The following is a 16,971-nucleotide window of genomic DNA, read 5'->3' as shown; positions in this document are numbered from 1 at the left end:
GAACGACTTATAGCTCACAATTCTTCTTATCTAGTGAATGCCTTCTACTTCTTTCCTCAATGGTTCTTCCTTCCTCTCACTTTGTATGAACTCTGTAGATCCAAATTATTTATTTTCGCACCTTATTGGAAATTTGCAACAACTTCAAGCGTACAAGCACTATCTACTGGTTGACTTGGTGTATAAGGAATATACTCCTAAAAGTAACAAATTGATTTTTGATACTTCTAATACTTTGAAATATTTGCAGACTTCTTACAATCATAGCTTTCGTTCCCTGGATACACAGAGAAAGCCCCAAAATCAGATTTCGCTGCTCGATTTGCAGCCTCTACTACGCGGTGTCTCCAAATATCAGATTTCGCGTCCTTGTATAAGACTAGAGCCTCACCAATGCTCACTTGAAAACAGAAGGCATATAACGCCAACTCTTACACAGTTAACAAATATAGAGAGGCATTCCTGATGTTCTTCCAAAAGAGCCCCCAAGACAGTTAACCACATCAACATTCTACCCAATTCCCAAAACTCCTCCTTAATTATACCGATGTCACGATCTGTGTAATATATATATATATATAACATCTACGTTATATATATTAGACATATTTACTCATTACTATTCACCACCACCAGTACCACCACTACAACCTCAAACCCTCTCCCTCTCCCTCTCCCTCAAGGTCGTCCCCCCACCAATAAAATCTTTTTTTTGTCTCTCTCACACTCCCAATTCTCACTGTCTCACACTCTCTTTTTCTATCTTCAACACAACAAAGTAAATATGGAAAACATATTTTCGTTCACTATCATCAACTCTATCCAAAACCAGCAGTGATCCATCTCTACGAGCAAGTGTCTTCGCACCACACACCACACACAACACCACTAGAACACAGCATCACGCGTTCTGTAGTGTTTTCTAGTAGAGTCACCGCCTGTATTGTCAAAGGCGTGTTGTGGTTTTTGGTTCAGTTGTCCAAAGGAACTGAATTCTCGTTGTACTATTACCATTAAAATCGGAAGTAGGCGTTTTTTACAGCCATCAACCAAGAAACCGTCAAAAAGCGTCCTTCCAGCGTGATTAATTCCTTGATCCCATAGAAACCTCGCCAATACCCGCTATGAACGGGTCAACAGCCGCTATACCTAACGGCTCCGGAGCAATTGCAATCCCCCCAGTTTCCTCCAATGGCTACACCACCTATGCTGCCAAGAGCAACGGAGTACAGAATATACCCTATGTTGAGCCGGTGATAGAAGTTCCGACGACCAAGGAGCAGCTCAACGAGCTACTTGAAAGATACTACAAGTTGTTGAAGACTTCGAAGGACTTGAAGAACCAATATGATGCCCAAGCGATTTTGCAGAAACAACAACTGCTCCAGGACAGTGACATCAATTATGTAGATGGTATAAATGGAATTAATGGCTCCAACGGAGGATTAAGCACAGAAACCAAACTCTCGAGCATAGACATTAACAACATTGGAAATTCCATCGAATCCACCTTATCATCTTCTGCTGCACAACTCCCTTTTGTAGATCCAACAACAAAGGAAAGAGCTTTAATCGAAGATGTGCTATACAAAATCTCAGCTTCACAGCAAGAATTTGAAGAGGAAGAGAAGGCTTTTTACGACGAATTGAAGGAAGAAGTGTCTCATTCCGATTCGAAAGAACTTGATGTGGAAGTTTTCTCAAAACAGATTGCTGGATTGCAGTTGTTATCTCGAGATGTTGACTTACCTGAATCTCTTCAGAGGGAGTATACCGTGACTAGCAAAGAATACGCGATTGATTCTAAAAACAAGGCCAAGAGCATTGACTCCGCTTCCTCACTTATAGAAAAACTCTCTACATATTCCCCTAACTTTGCGGAGCGCGCCAGAGAACTTGGTATCAAGACGGCTGCCCCACCTGGGACCATAATCCCAACACAAGCACCCCTAGGCAATTTCTATACCGAGAAAATTATCTCTAATAAGATAGCAAACCGGTTAAAGGAATTGGAGAATCTTCCTGGGAATCTCGGCACTTTCGGTGTTGGAGAGGAAAGAATCGAAATCGATGATTTAAAAATTCAAACACTTATCGAATTGAAGTCTTTAAGACTTCTAGCCAAACAGAAGCAACTTAAGCACAATATAATTGTGAATGAAGCAGGCCAAGCCAAATTCGTCCTTCCAGAGCTTACCAATCACCCATTATGTCTTCAAGAAAAGCGTTCTTTTAACGTGAGGCCAAAAGTAGAACAACCAAACCCTCACCTTCTTGCGGTCCAATTAGAAGAGTTAAAGGAAATGGAAGAGAAAGAACTTCAACGTCAACTTCATATTTCTAAGGTTCAGCAAATTCTCGATAGTTCGCTAATCTATGGAAATGCAAAGAATCAACGCCAGAACTACAGAAACAATACTTTGGCACGTCTGATTAATAACTTCCATATTAACACAGAAAAAGAAGAACTGAAAAAGTTGGAGAGAACTGCCAAACAGCGTTTACAAGCTTTGAAAGCGAACGATGAAGAAGCTTATATTAAATTATTGGATCAGACAAAGGATCACAGAATCACTCATTTGTTGAAACAAACCAACACATTCTTGGACTCTTTGGCTCAACAAGTTAGAGCTCAACAAGCTGAGCATGATATTGGCGAAATTGAAGAAATAGAGACCAAGGAAGTGGAAGAAGAGGATACTGTAGATGAATTAAGAGAGAAAATTGATTACTACCAAGTTGCTCATAGAATTAAGGAAGATGTCACCGAGCAGCCAACAATCCTTGTGGGTGGTAAATTGAAGGAATACCAACTTAAAGGTCTTCAATGGATGGTATCTTTATACAATAACAAATTGAACGGTATTTTGGCCGATGAGATGGGTCTCGGTAAGACCATTCAAAGTATCTCTCTTATCACTTATTTAATTGAGAAGAAACACGAAGACAAGTTCTTAGTTATTGTTCCTCTTTCCACGATTACCAACTGGACTCTTGAATTCGAAAAGTGGGCTCCCTCAGTTAAAGTAATCGTCTACAAAGGTTCTCAGCAACAAAGAAGATCGTTGCAATATGATGTTAGAGTGGGAAATTTCCAAGTTATGCTTACTACTTATGAATACATCATTAGAGAGAGACCAATGCTAGCAAAATTCCACTACCTGCACATGATTATCGACGAAGGTCACAGAATGAAGAATGCCACTTCCAAACTTTCCATCACTTTAAAGCAATATTACAAGACAAAGAACAGACTTATTTTGACTGGTACACCACTTCAGAACAACTTACCAGAACTTTGGGCTCTTTTGAACTTTGTGTTGCCTCGTATTTTCAATTCGGTTAAATCGTTTGACGAATGGTTTAACACTCCGTTCGCTAATACTGGAGCTCAAGAAAAGATTGAATTGACAGAAGAAGAATCTCTTTTGGTCATTCGTCGTTTGCACAAGGTTTTAAGACCTTTCCTCTTGCGTAGATTGAAGAAAGATGTTGAAAAGGATTTGCCTGATAAGGTCGAGAAGGTTCTCAAGTGTAATTTATCCGGATTACAATACGTCCTTTATCAGCAAATGTTGCAACACAATGCGCTTTTCTTAGGAGCGCAGGTTGGTGGAGCCAAATCTGGAATTAAAGGCCTTAATAACAAGATTATGCAGTTGCGTAAGATCTGTAATCACCCTTTCGTTTTTGAAGAAGTGGAGACAGTTCTTCAATCAACCAGATTGACAAATGATTTAATTTGGCGTACAAGTGGTAAGTTTGAGTTATTGGACCGTGTGTTGCCAAAGTTTAAGGCTTCTGGACATAGAGTGTTGATGTTTTTCCAGATGACCCAAGTCATGGACATTATGGAAGATTTCTTGAGATGGAGAGATATGAAGTACCTTAGACTTGATGGTGGTACCAAAGCTGAAGATAGACAAGATATGTTAAAGATCTTCAATGCTCCAGATTCTGATTACTTCTGTTTCCTTTTGTCTACCAGAGCTGGTGGTTTAGGTCTTAACTTACAGACAGCAGACACAGTAGTTATCTTCGATACAGATTGGAATCCTCATCAAGATTTACAAGCACAGGACAGAGCCCACAGAATTGGTCAAAAGAACGAAGTGAGAATCTTAAGATTAATCACTAACGATTCTGTGGAAGAAGTGATTTTGGAAAGAGCACACCAGAAGTTAGATATTGATGGTAAGGTTATTCAAGCGGGTAAATTCGATAACAAGTCCACAGCGGAAGAGCAAGAAGAATTCTTAAAGCGTTTGCTTGAAGCAGAAGCTAACGGCGATGACAATGAAGAAAATGATTCTTTGGATGACGAGGAATTAAACGATATTCTTGCTCGTTCCGAGGAAGAAAAGGTGTTGTTTGCTAAGATCGACGAAGAAAGAAAGAATGGAATTGATAAACAATTCAAGTCGAGATTAATTGAAAAGAGTGAGCTTCCAAGTGTGTTTAGCGAGGATATCTCTAAATACTTCGAAAAAGACACCAAAGAGCTTTCTCGTATGAGAGAAAAGAAGAAAGTTAAATACGATGATGGTTTGACAGAAGAGCAATGGCTTATGGCTATGGATGACGACAACGATACCGTTGAAGACGCAATCAAAAGAAAGGAGGCAAGAGTAAGTAAAAGAAAGAGAAATAAGGCAGTTAGAGAAGGGCTCATGATTGAAGACATTGACGACGACGAGGTAGGAGAAGAAGATGACGACGATGACGATGACGAAGTCGAGCCTGCTCCTAGAAAAAGGCAGCGTCGTAGCAAGACTCCACTGGGTTATAACGACACTGACGATTTCTTGGAAGATGATGGAACTGCTGAACCGGAAGATGAAAAGCCAGTGGATGAATTCACAGCCAAATGTAATGCAATTCTTGACGAGATTATGGAGTTGACTGCTGAGGATGGTCACAGCACTGCTGAGATTTTCATGAAATTGCCATCCAGAAAGTTGTATCCGGATTACTATAAGATTATTAAACGTCCTGTTTCAATTAATAAGATCAAGAAAATGGTTGACCAAGAGAAATTCAACAGTTTTGAGAGTTTTGTGGAGGAATTGAGACACATGTGCCTCAATGCCAAAACCTATAACGAAGAAGGTTCATTCGTATACGCAGACGCAACTCAAATAGAACAGTTGCTTGACAGTAAAGAATAAAAAAGCAAAAAAATGTGCCATAGGAAAGATTTTTACGTACTAGTTACAATGTCATAATATAAGCTTAATAGTTATAATGGTATCATCATAACCGATTTAGGGATCTGTAGTAATGTAGGACGCAGTAAAGATGCAGACATTCTAGAAATGAAGACATTCTTCTAACCGAGACCACTGTAGCCCCCTCAGACTCTATAATAATTAAGGTACTTCCGTAATCATACACTTTAGGGTGATCAAGAATATTAGTCTTCCATAGTCAGCCTATTTGCACTGACATATGCTGACACATCTTGTGTAGTGGCTATTGCACTCCAATTACATAACAGAAATGGATCTAGAATTTCAAAAGGGTGCAAAAAAATATATGCGACTCAAATAACACCACACAGATTGTGTCATTGTGTCATTCTGACATAAACTGTTCCAGATCGAGACTTTCTTCGAAGCAAACCACTATCAACAACAAACCAAGAGTTGCTGACGACCCAGGTCTGCTCATATGGTAGATACAACAACCAAATTAAGCCCCAACAATGCCTCTCCCTCCACAACCCAGTGGTGACACCACTTCCTGCAGAGAAAACAGCCAATCAGCACAAAGTTTATTCTGGTTACTTTCTTCTGTGAGGGGTTGCAAAAAAAGGGATGAGTGTGTGGAAGGACACTCAATGAGCACAGGGAGTAAGACGAAGGAATAGCAAGGAATACGAACGAAATACGGAGGCTCGTATACTGAGCAATTGTAGCCCCAAATTGACGTCAGAGCCGTTGTATTGTTGATGTTTGTTGTGAGACTGGAGAGGCCTGTTTGGAAGTTCGCTTGGAACCAGGCGATTTCCAATTTTCCAATCTGTGGGCTAGTCCATGGTTCCGTTTGTAAGCATAAGCACAAGGCAGAAGCGTAAATCCGTGGACTTTTCTGGATCCAGTAATCACGTTAGGTTGGGGCATCTCTTCCCACTTTCGGCATTTTGGACGACGTGCACATACCTCAAAGATAATGGAATACTGTGACACTGACACTCAGTGACCCTGTGATTACGTCAAAACAATTGGTCGACATTCCATTGGGACTCGCTGCTGGTGGCCCCTAATGGTGGAGTAACCTATCCGCCAGCGAACCCCGACCCCACTCTCTGTAGAACACTCCAGAAAAGGCCCATTGACACCCTGACATCCTCGCATCTCGCGCTGTCGTTCAATTACCCCCTCAATTGAATCTCCATTCAGAACTGCGTCTGGAACCCATTTGGCATTTGTCCGCTTGTGTGGTCTGGTACCTGGACGCTAAGTGGGATGGTGTGTTTTTGCACCAAATGCTACCCTCATTCCTCATTTCATATAGCTGCATGTCTGGCCACATCGTTTAAATAGAAGGTAATTCCACCGGAGGACAGTCTGTGCGGTGAATATATTAGTTATACTGTGTTGTATTTTCGATTTCTGTTTTACTTGTTTGTTCTACTAGTTTTACCAGTTGTTCTATCAAGCACTACTAAATATGTCTTCCGTAGCTATTAAACCTGCCCTCATCAGGGCCTCGAGACAAACCTATTCCAGATTCGCCAGAACCGCGTTATTGGCCGGTTTGGCTGGTTCCGGTGCAGTGGCCGCTTATCTCTATTCCAAGAACAGAAACAACTACAACAACTCCAGTAACAACAACAATGGCAAGAAATTGACCACCTTGATGGCTGGTGTCGCAGGTCCAAATATCGCTAAAGTTCCATCCGGAAAGGGCCTTAAGGACTACCAAGAGATCTACAACGATATTGCTGGTAAGATCGAGGAAAACCTCGACTATGACGGTGGTGCTGGTTTCTACGGTCAATTGGTTAGATTGTCATGGCACGCATCTGGTACCTACGACAAGAACACCAAGACTGGTGGTTCTTTCTACGGTTCCATGATCTACGACCCAGAATCCTCTGATGGTGCCAATGCTGGTTTGGCCGCTGGTCGTGACTTCTTGTATGAATTCGCCGTCAAATACCCTTGGATCTCTAGAGGTGACTTGTGGACTTTAGGTGGTGTTGTCGCAGTTCAGGAGTCTGGTGGACCAAAGGTCCCATGGAGACCAGGTCGTGTTGACTCTTTCGACAAAAGAGATATTCCACCTCCAGGTAACTTGCCAGATGCATCTGAGGATGGTAAGTACGTGAGAAATTTATTCAAGAGAATGGGCTTCGGAGATAGAGAAACTGTCGCATTGATTGGTGCTCATTGTTTAGGTAAGTGTCACACTCACAACTCTGGTTACGAAGGTCCATGGGGTCCATCTTTCAACATGTTCACCAACGACTTCTTTGTCAGATTGTTGCAAGGATGGCACGTAAGGAAGTGGGATGGACCAAAGCAGTACGAGGATGACGAATCCAACTCTTTCATGATGTTGCCTACTGATATCGCTTTAAAGGAAGAGAGCTACTTCTTAAAGTACGTCAAGTTGTACGCTGCCGATCAGGACTTGTTCTTCAAGGACTTCTCCAAGGCCTATGCTGCCTTATTGGAGTTGGGAGTTGAATATCCTAGAGGATCCAAGCCATTCTTATTCAAGACAATTGACGAACAGGAGTCGTAAACGGCTGAAAAATTCAATGACTTTTACAATTTATTTATTTTCTAGTTAGCTTGAATTTAGTTACGTCGTATAGGATCAATTTTGACATAGCTTAGACTAATTCTGTCCCCTTAATGGGCTTCTTGTATCAGTGCACACAATCCTAATAACCTAATCAGTGCCTTCTTTGGACCCCATCATCGTAAACCTGCATCAAATTCCTAAAGGATATTACCCGGACATAAAGGTGTAAATACAATCATGAGATGTGCAAATCTCAGCACCATCAGAGCTCAATGAAAAAATTGAAAAATTTCAATTTGGTCAGCACACGCATTTTTTATAATGGGAAAATTTTTCACTCCAACACTAAGAAGTTGCAAGTAGTATAAAAATATGATAGATCTTCTTCTTTTCTTTTTCAATTTGAGACCTCTTTCCTCATCACTTGACGCTAGCAACAATGAAGTACATCCAAACCGATCAAATCTTAGACATCCCAGAGGACGTTACCGTCTCTATCAAGGCCAGATCTATCAAGGTCACCGGTCCAAGAGGTGAGTTGACCAAGGACTTGAAGCACATCAACGTTACCTTCACCAAGATTAACAACAGAGCTATCAAGATCACTGTCCACAACGGTGACAGAAAGCACGTTGCTGCTTTGAGAACCGTCAAGTCTTTGATTGCCAACTTGATCACTGGTGTCACCAAGGGTTACAAGTACAAGTTGAGATACGTTTACGCGCATTTCCCAATCAACGTTAACATTGTTGAGAAGGACGGTGAGAGATTCGTCGAGATCAGAAACTTCTTGGGTGAGAAGAGAGTCAGAAACGTCAAGGTCTTCGAGGGTGTTACTATTGAACAATCCGAGAACCAAAAGGATGAGTTGGTTGTTTCCGGTAACTCCTTGGAAGCCGTTTCCCAAAACGCTGCTGACATCCAACAAATCTGTCGTGTCAGAAACAAGGATATCAGAAAGTTCTTGGATGGTATTTACGTTTCCGAGCGTGGTACCATTGTCCAAGACATTTAAATTAATCTTGGTTAATGCTGAATTTCCTTCATTTCCATAATTAATTTATCTTTTTAGGGCGAAAAAGATATAGTGTGTATTAATACATTGCTCTTTTTGTTTATATTTTCTTTGAGTTTCCAGGGTTTTATTTTTATATAGTTCAATTTTGGTCTTTATATGGGTTAACCCTGTCTCAACTTTGGATTTGTTATCGTGCTCAATACAATGCAGAGCCACCAACGATCCTACTGTAGAAACTGAGACAATTGGCGAGAATAGAGAAGTAGGATGAGAGAATGGATTCACTTGGAGGGATCTTTCTTTCTGAATATTGGCTTTTTGAGTTGATTGTTTCGAAACCATGCATTGTTTTAAGCTAATTATTGTAGAGAATTCGGGAATTCGGCATTTCTGTCTGAATTAATGTCTACATCTGAATGGTTTTGGGTGCAGAAATTGAGTTCTGACAGGTTCGATTCCTGGATTTTTAGCATAGTGACATTGAAAATTGGAATTTTGAGCTCCAAGCGGCAGTAACAGCAGCCACACCAACAGTAGCTCCACCACAACCACCACCATAAATACAAGACATCTAACAAGACTTGTAACCACCTACAACACAGTAACATACCCTACCAAAATGAACCCATTTAACTGAAATTTTGCAATTCATAAGAAACACCTCTACCGCAAAAATACACATCTTTAGCAAACCTGTCAACCGGAGCTATACACAGGATCCTCCGGTATCATGTTCCGTTAACGCTGTCGCTATGATAATGATAGTATTGTTGGATAGAGTACTTTGGTATTAGATAAAGTTTAAGGAGTCTTTTCAATTGTCGAACTCATATCGGTTATTCTAGTATAAATAATTGAAAATGACGATTAAAGTGGCTTTTTTGGGGCCAGAAGGCACTTATACCCATCAAGTATGTTGACTTTTCACAGTATTTCATGTTCTTGAGTCATAGAATGATGTATATTCTTCTTGTAGAGACTAGTACTAACATTTCTTCCTAGGCTGTGATTCAACAATTTGGAAACGATAGGGAACATGTCCAAATATACCCTGCGAAGTCTATCGGAGACTGTTTCAGGGCAATTAATGCCGAGGATGTGGACTATGCCGTGGTTCCATTCGAAAACTCAACAAATGGCCAAGTAGTGTATACCTATGACCTCATCAGAGACTGGTTCATACCGTCACTCCAGTCGAAACATACACAACCCAATATAAGTTCTTCTACGGTTCTAAGTCCGTCAGCTACTTCTGTTCCTCGTTTCAAGATCGTAGCAGAACAATTCGTTGCTATTCACCATAATTTCCTCACCAATGCTGAAAACTTAGAAGATATCAAGACAATATACTCCCACCCCCAAGTATGGACTCAGGTTGGAAAGTTTTTATCTTCAAAGGAGATTCCAGCTCATGCTGCCAAAATCGACAGTCCTTCCACATCCAAGGCTGCTGAGCTTGTGTATGAAGATAAAACTAATACCACTGCATGTATTTCGTCTCAGATGAGTGCTGATCTCTATGGTTTGCCAGTCAGATTCCCTAATGTGGAGGATAACGTAAATAACACGACTAGATTTTTGGTATTGGGATACAAAGAGCCCCCAACTCCCCCAAAGGATGAGGAGGATGATAAGAGCGGTTCTATGGTTACTTCGATCATCTTCACATTGAACCACGATGATCCAGGAGCACTTTGTGATGTATTGATTGAATTCAAGAAGAACGGAGTCAGTTTGACGTCTATTAATTCCAGACCATCTCATTTGAAACAATGGCAGTACGTTTTCTTTGCAGAAATAGTCGGAGACCTTAGTAGTGATCATAACATTGAAGAGAGTATAAGAGAGGCCTCGAAGACATGCCAGGAGCTTGTTATTCTCGGAACATTTAAACGAAGCTGGAGATATTGGTCATCGGCATCTTCGAAGGAGTAAACAATTAGGTCAATTTACAATTGAGGACACCCAACTTAATACCATGAATAATCATTATATTTATTACACCAACGATATTTATGTATCAGCGAAGCCAGACAACATCAACTTCTCTTAAAGATATCTACAACACCTTCTCTACATGCTTTTCAATAACTTTAACTGTGTATAAACCCAAATATAAAGAAGAAAGAAGTCGTGACATGAACAGCCTGGCAGATACTGAGCTGCGGCGGTTCCAAGGCTAATGCCAATACTGTTGTAGCAGCATAAAGAGCGTATTAAGTACGCCATCTTAATATATATACATATATCTTCTAGCAATTGATGGTAATATGAGTTTTCATGATATGTGGGACGCAAACCCTTCATAGAAACAGCTGATTAATGAGGTATAGATTCATTCCATACTAGCCAACTACTGTATCATTAAATTACGAACCAAACTTTTGGTAAGTCCACTCTGTATTATCCAACGGGCAAGCGTTTCTGGTTTTTAACCATCTCTTAATACAATGTAAGTGGAAAGCATGATTACACACACCCCATGCAGCAATACACTCTTCTTGGCCATTGTTTATAGAATTTGGTTGGCACTCAATACAAGGTTCCATAAGATGGTTTCTGCAAATGGCACAGTTTTCAATTTGAATATCTAGAATTGGCAGTTAGTAAGAGATCTTCGAGCATCTTGTGGATGTCCATGATAGAGAGTGCAAATTTGGTATTTGAAGTTCCTTTGGACGTGTTTCCAGCTGATTTATAATCTTAAATTGTTTCACCTCAAATGATTTGTAATATGATTGGTGATTGTATCAAATTTCCAGTGATGACATCGTAGTATACTACTAGAGATTGATTTCTCGAGTTAATTCGAAATTCTTCTCATTACTTAGTTCTTCGTTCACTCCTTGTTTTCCATGTTATACAGCTATCTCTCAATCATAACCACCTTATGAATAATACGTACCCCACGACCAGAAGGCAACGGCAGTCCATTTCTTGACTTCAAACTTCTGCTTTCCGTTTTTCGACTTGGACACGTCGTCTGTGCTTGTTTGGAGGTCTTCCACTGAAATGAGTTTTGTTAGTAATTGGTTCTTTTGGAGTTTTAGCTAACGATTTTTAACGACCATACTTTAGCCGCTGTAAAAGAGTATACTTACCACTATCGACGTCCATTCTATCTACCTCTTCCGACATTTTGGACTATATGATGTGGATAATTGAATGAGATTTTTTCCCGATATCAGCAAATGTGACTACCCAGCTGATAATCAAGAGTCTATAGTAAAGATAACTTCTTACAACCACTATTGCTGTATAATTACTAGTTACTACAATAAGAATAACTAATCCTCACACAGAGAGAGAAGTGGCAGTATGAAGGAATGCAAAACGCGCGGCGTCTGAGGGTACAGAGGAGGGTGGAGTCACGTGAAATGTGAGGGAAGCAGAGGGAGGAGGGAAGTAGGAAGTAGAGAAGTAGAGAGAGAGAGAGAGAGAGAGTAGAAAAGAGTAGAGAGTAGAGAAAGGGAAGTAAAGAGAGCAGAGGGGAGAGACCAGCAAGAGAACATAGAGATGAAAAAGAGAAGATACCGCCATATACGTTAAAGTCAATGAAGTCAGTGAAATCTTAGAAATATTGTAAGAGTAGTTACATATTGTAAAGATGCAATATTTTCACACTAGCACGATATACTGTAGCCCACCCTTACTTTATTTATACAGTGGTTTCAATTTTACTTCAAGCTTTCCACTCGAATTGGTTTATACTAACCACAAGAAATAATTCAAACCTACAACTAAAATTGTTCTCAATACTAATTTACTTGAAGGATACTGTGAACTTCATTGGGATTTAATATGAATCAATTCTGGCCCCTACTATGAATGAAAACACTGTAAAGAATGCCTATCAATCGAACCACATATCAAATGTTATATGTATTAACAAATAATAATTTAGTATGGGAATATCGATAAATAGAGACAAGACATTGAGACTGAGACAAAATGATTGAGACTGTGCCCAGCTACGACATTTTCGATTTTCAATATCAACCATCACAGAGCTGTGACAGAGCTACCATGTGCATTATATATGGATTTCGTATGTTCTGAATTATATAAATTTATTATAAGTAGTTATTTATAAAGTGTTCAAATTACTGGGACTACTATAATAACTATTACATATTAGCACAATAGTAGATCAAGCTGATCTTTAGTAGAATTATTTATTACGTGGTACTATTACTTGTTTCTATTAAAATCACGTTTTTCAGTTGCTTTTGATAGAACATTCACCATTCTTGGATAACAATTGAAAATAAATCTAGTTTCCACAATTATTAGCACTTAGGGCTATCACACATACTGGATCTGTACACATATCTCCTCATAACAAAAAGTCGCAGAATCTCCCTTAAATACTATCGTCAGACATGTCCACAGCGAATGGCGATCTTATCTCGTCGTTGTACCCACCACCACCAGTGTACGTAAAGTTCTTCACGGAAGAAAACCAAAACAAGCTTCAAGCTTGGCAGAAGACACAGAAAAAGACCCAGAAAGAGCTCCTGAAACTGGAATCAGAGGACCAACCGGAGAAAAGCAATTCCGTTCCACCAGGAGAATTGCGATTTCTCGTGCCTCCAAAACCCCCTGCTGGTACTCACTACAGAGGATATGGTAATTTATGGTCATTTGAAGACAAGCTTCCTTCTCTCAAAAGCGCCAACTGGGAGCAACTCTACCAAGATGACGACGAGTCCATCACCTCAGAAACAAAAATCAAGGAATTGCACAAGTTAATGGACTCATTGCTTTTGAACTTCTTGGAGTTGATAGGTTTGGCGTCAATAGACCCCCTGCAATATGAAAGTAAAATTAAGGACATATCTTTGATTCTTATCAACATAAACCATCTTTTGAACACATATAGACCGCACCAGTCGAGGGAAAGTCTCATCATGTTGTTGAAAAAGCAGATAGACGCCAAAAGAGCTTCCATTAATCAGATAGATAAAGTAAGCCAGGAAGTGCGAGCCAAATTGCTTAAGTTGACCAACTTAGACGACGTTCCAATGAGTGGACAGGACAGCAGTTTGGATGAGCTTTTAAAACTGACAAATAAGGATGGCGACATAGAGAAGGAAAGAGAAGAATTGATAAAAAAATTGCTAGACGAGTGATATCAACAATTGGAGGTTGAATGTATAATAGCACATGTATCGGTAAATAAAAGTTGTACATTACTAATATTTTTACCCATTGTAATTACATATTCTCAATTCTTGCCACAAGAATATCTTTCCCTTCTCAATCTACATCAACTATTTCGTATAAAGTGTTATATTGACTTGAAGCAAAAAGGATTATACAAACTCTATATATGCGACTTGCAAATCAACTTGTTTGTTTAAGATTCTCATAATTAACCTTCTATTCTTGACATTCGTCTCGCCTCTTCTCTCTTCTCAAAAAAGATCTAAAAGATCATTATTGACCTTATTGTTATTATTTGAGTTCGTCTTCAGTCCAATACTGTACTCACTAACTCCTTGAGTTACGCTATTTACGGATTGAGGTGTCGATTGCGGCACAGCATTGAACAAGCTCAATATATCGTTATTTGAAGAAGCTGGCTGGTCCCCTGAATGTTGGATGGCTGGTGCAGGGGTTGTGAACAAGTCATTCAACTCATCCAATAAGCTGCCGGCACCACTTCCGAGACTCTCGGTAGCTCCATCTTCATCGTCGTCGAAATCAAGCAAATTCTCGTTCTTAGAATTGTTAATGATCTCCTGTTTGGCCAAATTAGTCAAATCCTCAATATTCTCCTTGGATGATGTTTTGGTTCTCTTGTCGACTGGTAAGCGGCTATAGGCAGACTTGTCAATGAAGGTAAATGCGGGTTTGTGGTAGACGGATGAAAGAGTTGACAATTCATCGACTAAAGCCTCAAGAACAACAGGATTAAAAGTGGCGATTGTCGTCTTGATAGGTGGCAACTTGGTTAATATGATATCTTTTTGTGACTTTGTTGAGGAGGAGGAGAGTAATCTCCAGTAAATATATGCTTTGTCTCTGACATCAGCATTCTCACAATCCTTTGTGGACAATTCTAACACCTTTTGTAATAATCCAGAATATTGAGTACCCTTGCTCAGAGCGAGATTGATTTTGACTACTGTCGTCAAGATGTTCAATTGAAGAACTGAATCATACTCCAAGAAATCATCAATCAAAACCTGCAACTTGTCATGTAAGTTCGAGAAGTATTTAGGGTATTCACCTAGTAACCAGATATAACCTGAGAGTGCATCATTCCTGTCCATGTCTTGGATATGGTTTGAGATTACTGGAATAACCAAGCTGTTGAGATCATTCTTTCCTGGATATCTTCTAAGAATGTTGGTAAAGACAACAATAGATTCATTGATGATCAAGTCACCTCCTCTCTGATCAATAAGGTTGATCAAGAGGTTTATAGACTTGACTGTTGATCCAGCAAGCTTGATTGCTACGGAACCAATGGATTTGATGGCTTTTGCAACAAGCGATGGCTCAAACTCCATTGCGTACTCCTTAAGTTCTCCCAAGAGAAGGGCACTATTTGAATCGTTGGCAAGTCTCACCATGATCTCGAGCTTCTCTAATTTAAGGTATAATGGATCACTGTATTTGATAAAGAAAACACGGAGTTCTTTAGAGAGAATCTGGGGATATTTCTCTAAAATGATACGAATGTTTTTCAAACCAACGTATTGTGCTTCAGGGATAGATGAACTAACCAATGAGACTAAAGGTGCACTCAATTTTTTCAAAATAGACGTTCTTTGTGCTGTCACTGGAATAGTGTCAATATGGTGTATTATGGCTCTTATAGAAGAAAGAACCACTGATGGGTTCACATGCTGCAATTGAGGAGTAACTCTTTCAATTATGTGATTTGCTTCCTCCACGTTTGTTGTCTCGTATTCGTTCAATGTTGTTAAAATGGTAATTCTTCCCCATTCAGTACATTCATTCAAGCAGAGGAGTAAGTTCTTGATGATTTGTTCATTGACTGTAAAGACCTTGAGTGATTGATCGGTATTCATGTCTCTAATTTCGTACAATGCATTAAGCGAGTTTGCTACCACCATTGGGTTGGAATCTTTGACAAGTTCTTTTAATTGGTCTAAAAAGCCGAATTCAACACACATCTCAGGGTTGAGATCAAACAACTTGGCCACACAAAGTGCAGCGGTTTTCCTGACATAGGGATTGTCGTCCTTGAGGGTTCTCAGAAGAGGAATTTCCATATAGTCCACCATTCTAGCGACCCTAATACATCCCATGGTACGAATTGCCAATGCTCTGATTAAAGGGTTTGGATCCTCAGTATCTTGGACAAAGGTGTTCACGGCAAGAATACAGAGTTCTGGATGGGTCTTGGCGTAGTTCATAAGATAGAGATACACGAGTTTCTTCTGTTCCAAGTCGTATGTGGCGATGTTTTTCAACACATCGGGAAACAACAGCGACACGTCCTTACCCACCGTCATAGCCTGGATCACTCTCTGGATAGCATCTTTACGTTCACCCTTATACTGCGAGACGAGACCGGCCTTCAACTCAAACGTCTCACCTTTTCGTGGACCTTTCAAAAACGATCTGATCTTTCTTTCAAGCGACATTGTATCAACTAATTGAAGGTAGAATGGTGTTTGATTCAACACTACAAGGGCGTCTAATTTGGCTGCCGAAATACGCTGTCCTGAAGTTTCGATGTTTTTGTTTGATCGTGTGGTCACGTGCGTCGGTAGCCAGTGTTTTGTCTACTGGAGTAAGTGGAGGGACTGAGAGGGAGGAAGGAAGAGAGTTGAGTGAGGTGAGTGATGAAAGTGAAAGAAGGTGATTGTGTATCTTGAAGTTGTGGAAATAGATACTTACTACGAAATAGAGAGAAAGAGATGGAGTAATTGGAGGAGCAATTGGAATTAACCATTTGGGGGTAGGGGTCCTTTTTTTGTGTTGCAAATTGGTGTCTTTCTTTGGTGACTTCAACAATCGAATAGAAACCGATGAAAAAATGCTCTGCTTAAAATAACAGAAAATCTTCATATGGTAGCACCATTGATACATAGACTTGGAATAGATTCTTGGAATAGATTCTTTGAAAAATGGAATTGCATTTGATGTCAAAAATGTGCTAATATCATAGTAACAGTAGGGAAGTAGGGTATTATATTAGGTGCTCTTGAATAGCACGT

The 16,971-nt window shown here is 39.9% G+C and overlaps 7 protein-coding genes across 7 annotated transcripts; 5 read left to right on the top strand and 2 right to left on the bottom strand. All coding sequences in view use genetic code 12, as the record gives it.

Moving 5' to 3' along the window:
- The first annotated feature begins 766 nt into the window (after positions 1-766).
- Positions 767-5,264, top strand: RJT20DRAFT_129035 (RSC chromatin remodeling complex ATPase subunit). The gene has a single exon (XM_064917410.1). It carries the CDS (start codon positions 1,125-1,127, stop codon positions 5,166-5,168), a length of 4,044 nt encoding a protein of 1,347 aa, XP_064773796.1. The 5' UTR covers positions 767-1,124; the 3' UTR covers positions 5,169-5,264.
- Positions 5,265-6,577: 1,313 nt separating this feature from the next.
- Positions 6,578-7,853, top strand: CCP1 (cytochrome-c peroxidase). The gene has a single exon (XM_064917409.1). The coding sequence runs from the start codon at positions 6,673-6,675 to the stop codon at positions 7,750-7,752; it is 1,080 nt and encodes a 359-aa protein (XP_064773795.1). The 5' UTR covers positions 6,578-6,672; the 3' UTR covers positions 7,753-7,853.
- A 120-nt stretch (positions 7,854-7,973) lies between these two features.
- On the top strand, positions 7,974-8,951 carry RPL9B (60S ribosomal protein uL6). The gene has a single exon (XM_064920376.1). The coding sequence runs from the start codon at positions 8,195-8,197 to the stop codon at positions 8,768-8,770; it is 576 nt and encodes a 191-aa protein (XP_064773794.1). The 5' UTR covers positions 7,974-8,194; the 3' UTR covers positions 8,771-8,951.
- A 556-nt stretch (positions 8,952-9,507) lies between these two features.
- On the top strand, positions 9,508-10,777 carry PHA2 (prephenate dehydratase). The gene is made up of 2 exons (XM_064920377.1): positions 9,508-9,684; positions 9,776-10,777. The coding sequence occupies exons 1-2, from the start codon at positions 9,634-9,636 to the stop codon at positions 10,706-10,708; spliced, it is 984 nt and encodes a 327-aa protein (XP_064773793.1). The 5' UTR covers positions 9,508-9,633; the 3' UTR covers positions 10,709-10,777.
- A 272-nt stretch (positions 10,778-11,049) lies between these two features.
- On the bottom strand, positions 11,050-12,134 carry HRT1 (SCF ubiquitin ligase complex subunit). Its single transcript, XM_064920378.1, has 3 exons — positions 11,875-12,134; positions 11,679-11,780; positions 11,050-11,363 (listed from the first exon to the last, which is right to left on the bottom strand). The coding sequence occupies exons 1-3, from the start codon at positions 11,909-11,911 to the stop codon at positions 11,143-11,145; spliced, it is 360 nt and encodes a 119-aa protein (XP_064773792.1). The 5' UTR covers positions 11,912-12,134; the 3' UTR covers positions 11,050-11,142.
- Positions 12,135-12,873: 739 nt separating this feature from the next.
- Positions 12,874-13,964, top strand: MED7 (mediator complex subunit). Its single transcript, XM_064917408.1, has one exon. It carries the CDS (start codon positions 13,156-13,158, stop codon positions 13,903-13,905), a length of 750 nt encoding a protein of 249 aa, XP_064773791.1. The 5' UTR covers positions 12,874-13,155; the 3' UTR covers positions 13,906-13,964.
- APL2 (Apl2p) lies at positions 13,961-16,563 on the bottom strand. Its single transcript, XM_064917407.1, has one exon. The coding sequence runs from the start codon at positions 16,393-16,395 to the stop codon at positions 14,191-14,193; it is 2,205 nt and encodes a 734-aa protein (XP_064773790.1). The 5' UTR covers positions 16,396-16,563; the 3' UTR covers positions 13,961-14,190.
- Between the last annotated feature and the right edge of the window lie 408 nt (positions 16,564-16,971).

Source organism: Scheffersomyces xylosifermentans, assembly GCF_036884685.1.
Source record: "Scheffersomyces xylosifermentans strain CBS 12540 chromosome Unknown RJT20scaffold_5, whole genome shotgun sequence".
Lineage (NCBI taxonomy): Eukaryota > Fungi > Ascomycota > Pichiomycetes > Serinales > Debaryomycetaceae > Scheffersomyces > Scheffersomyces xylosifermentans.
This window is presented reverse-complemented; position numbering and strand designations above follow the sequence as displayed.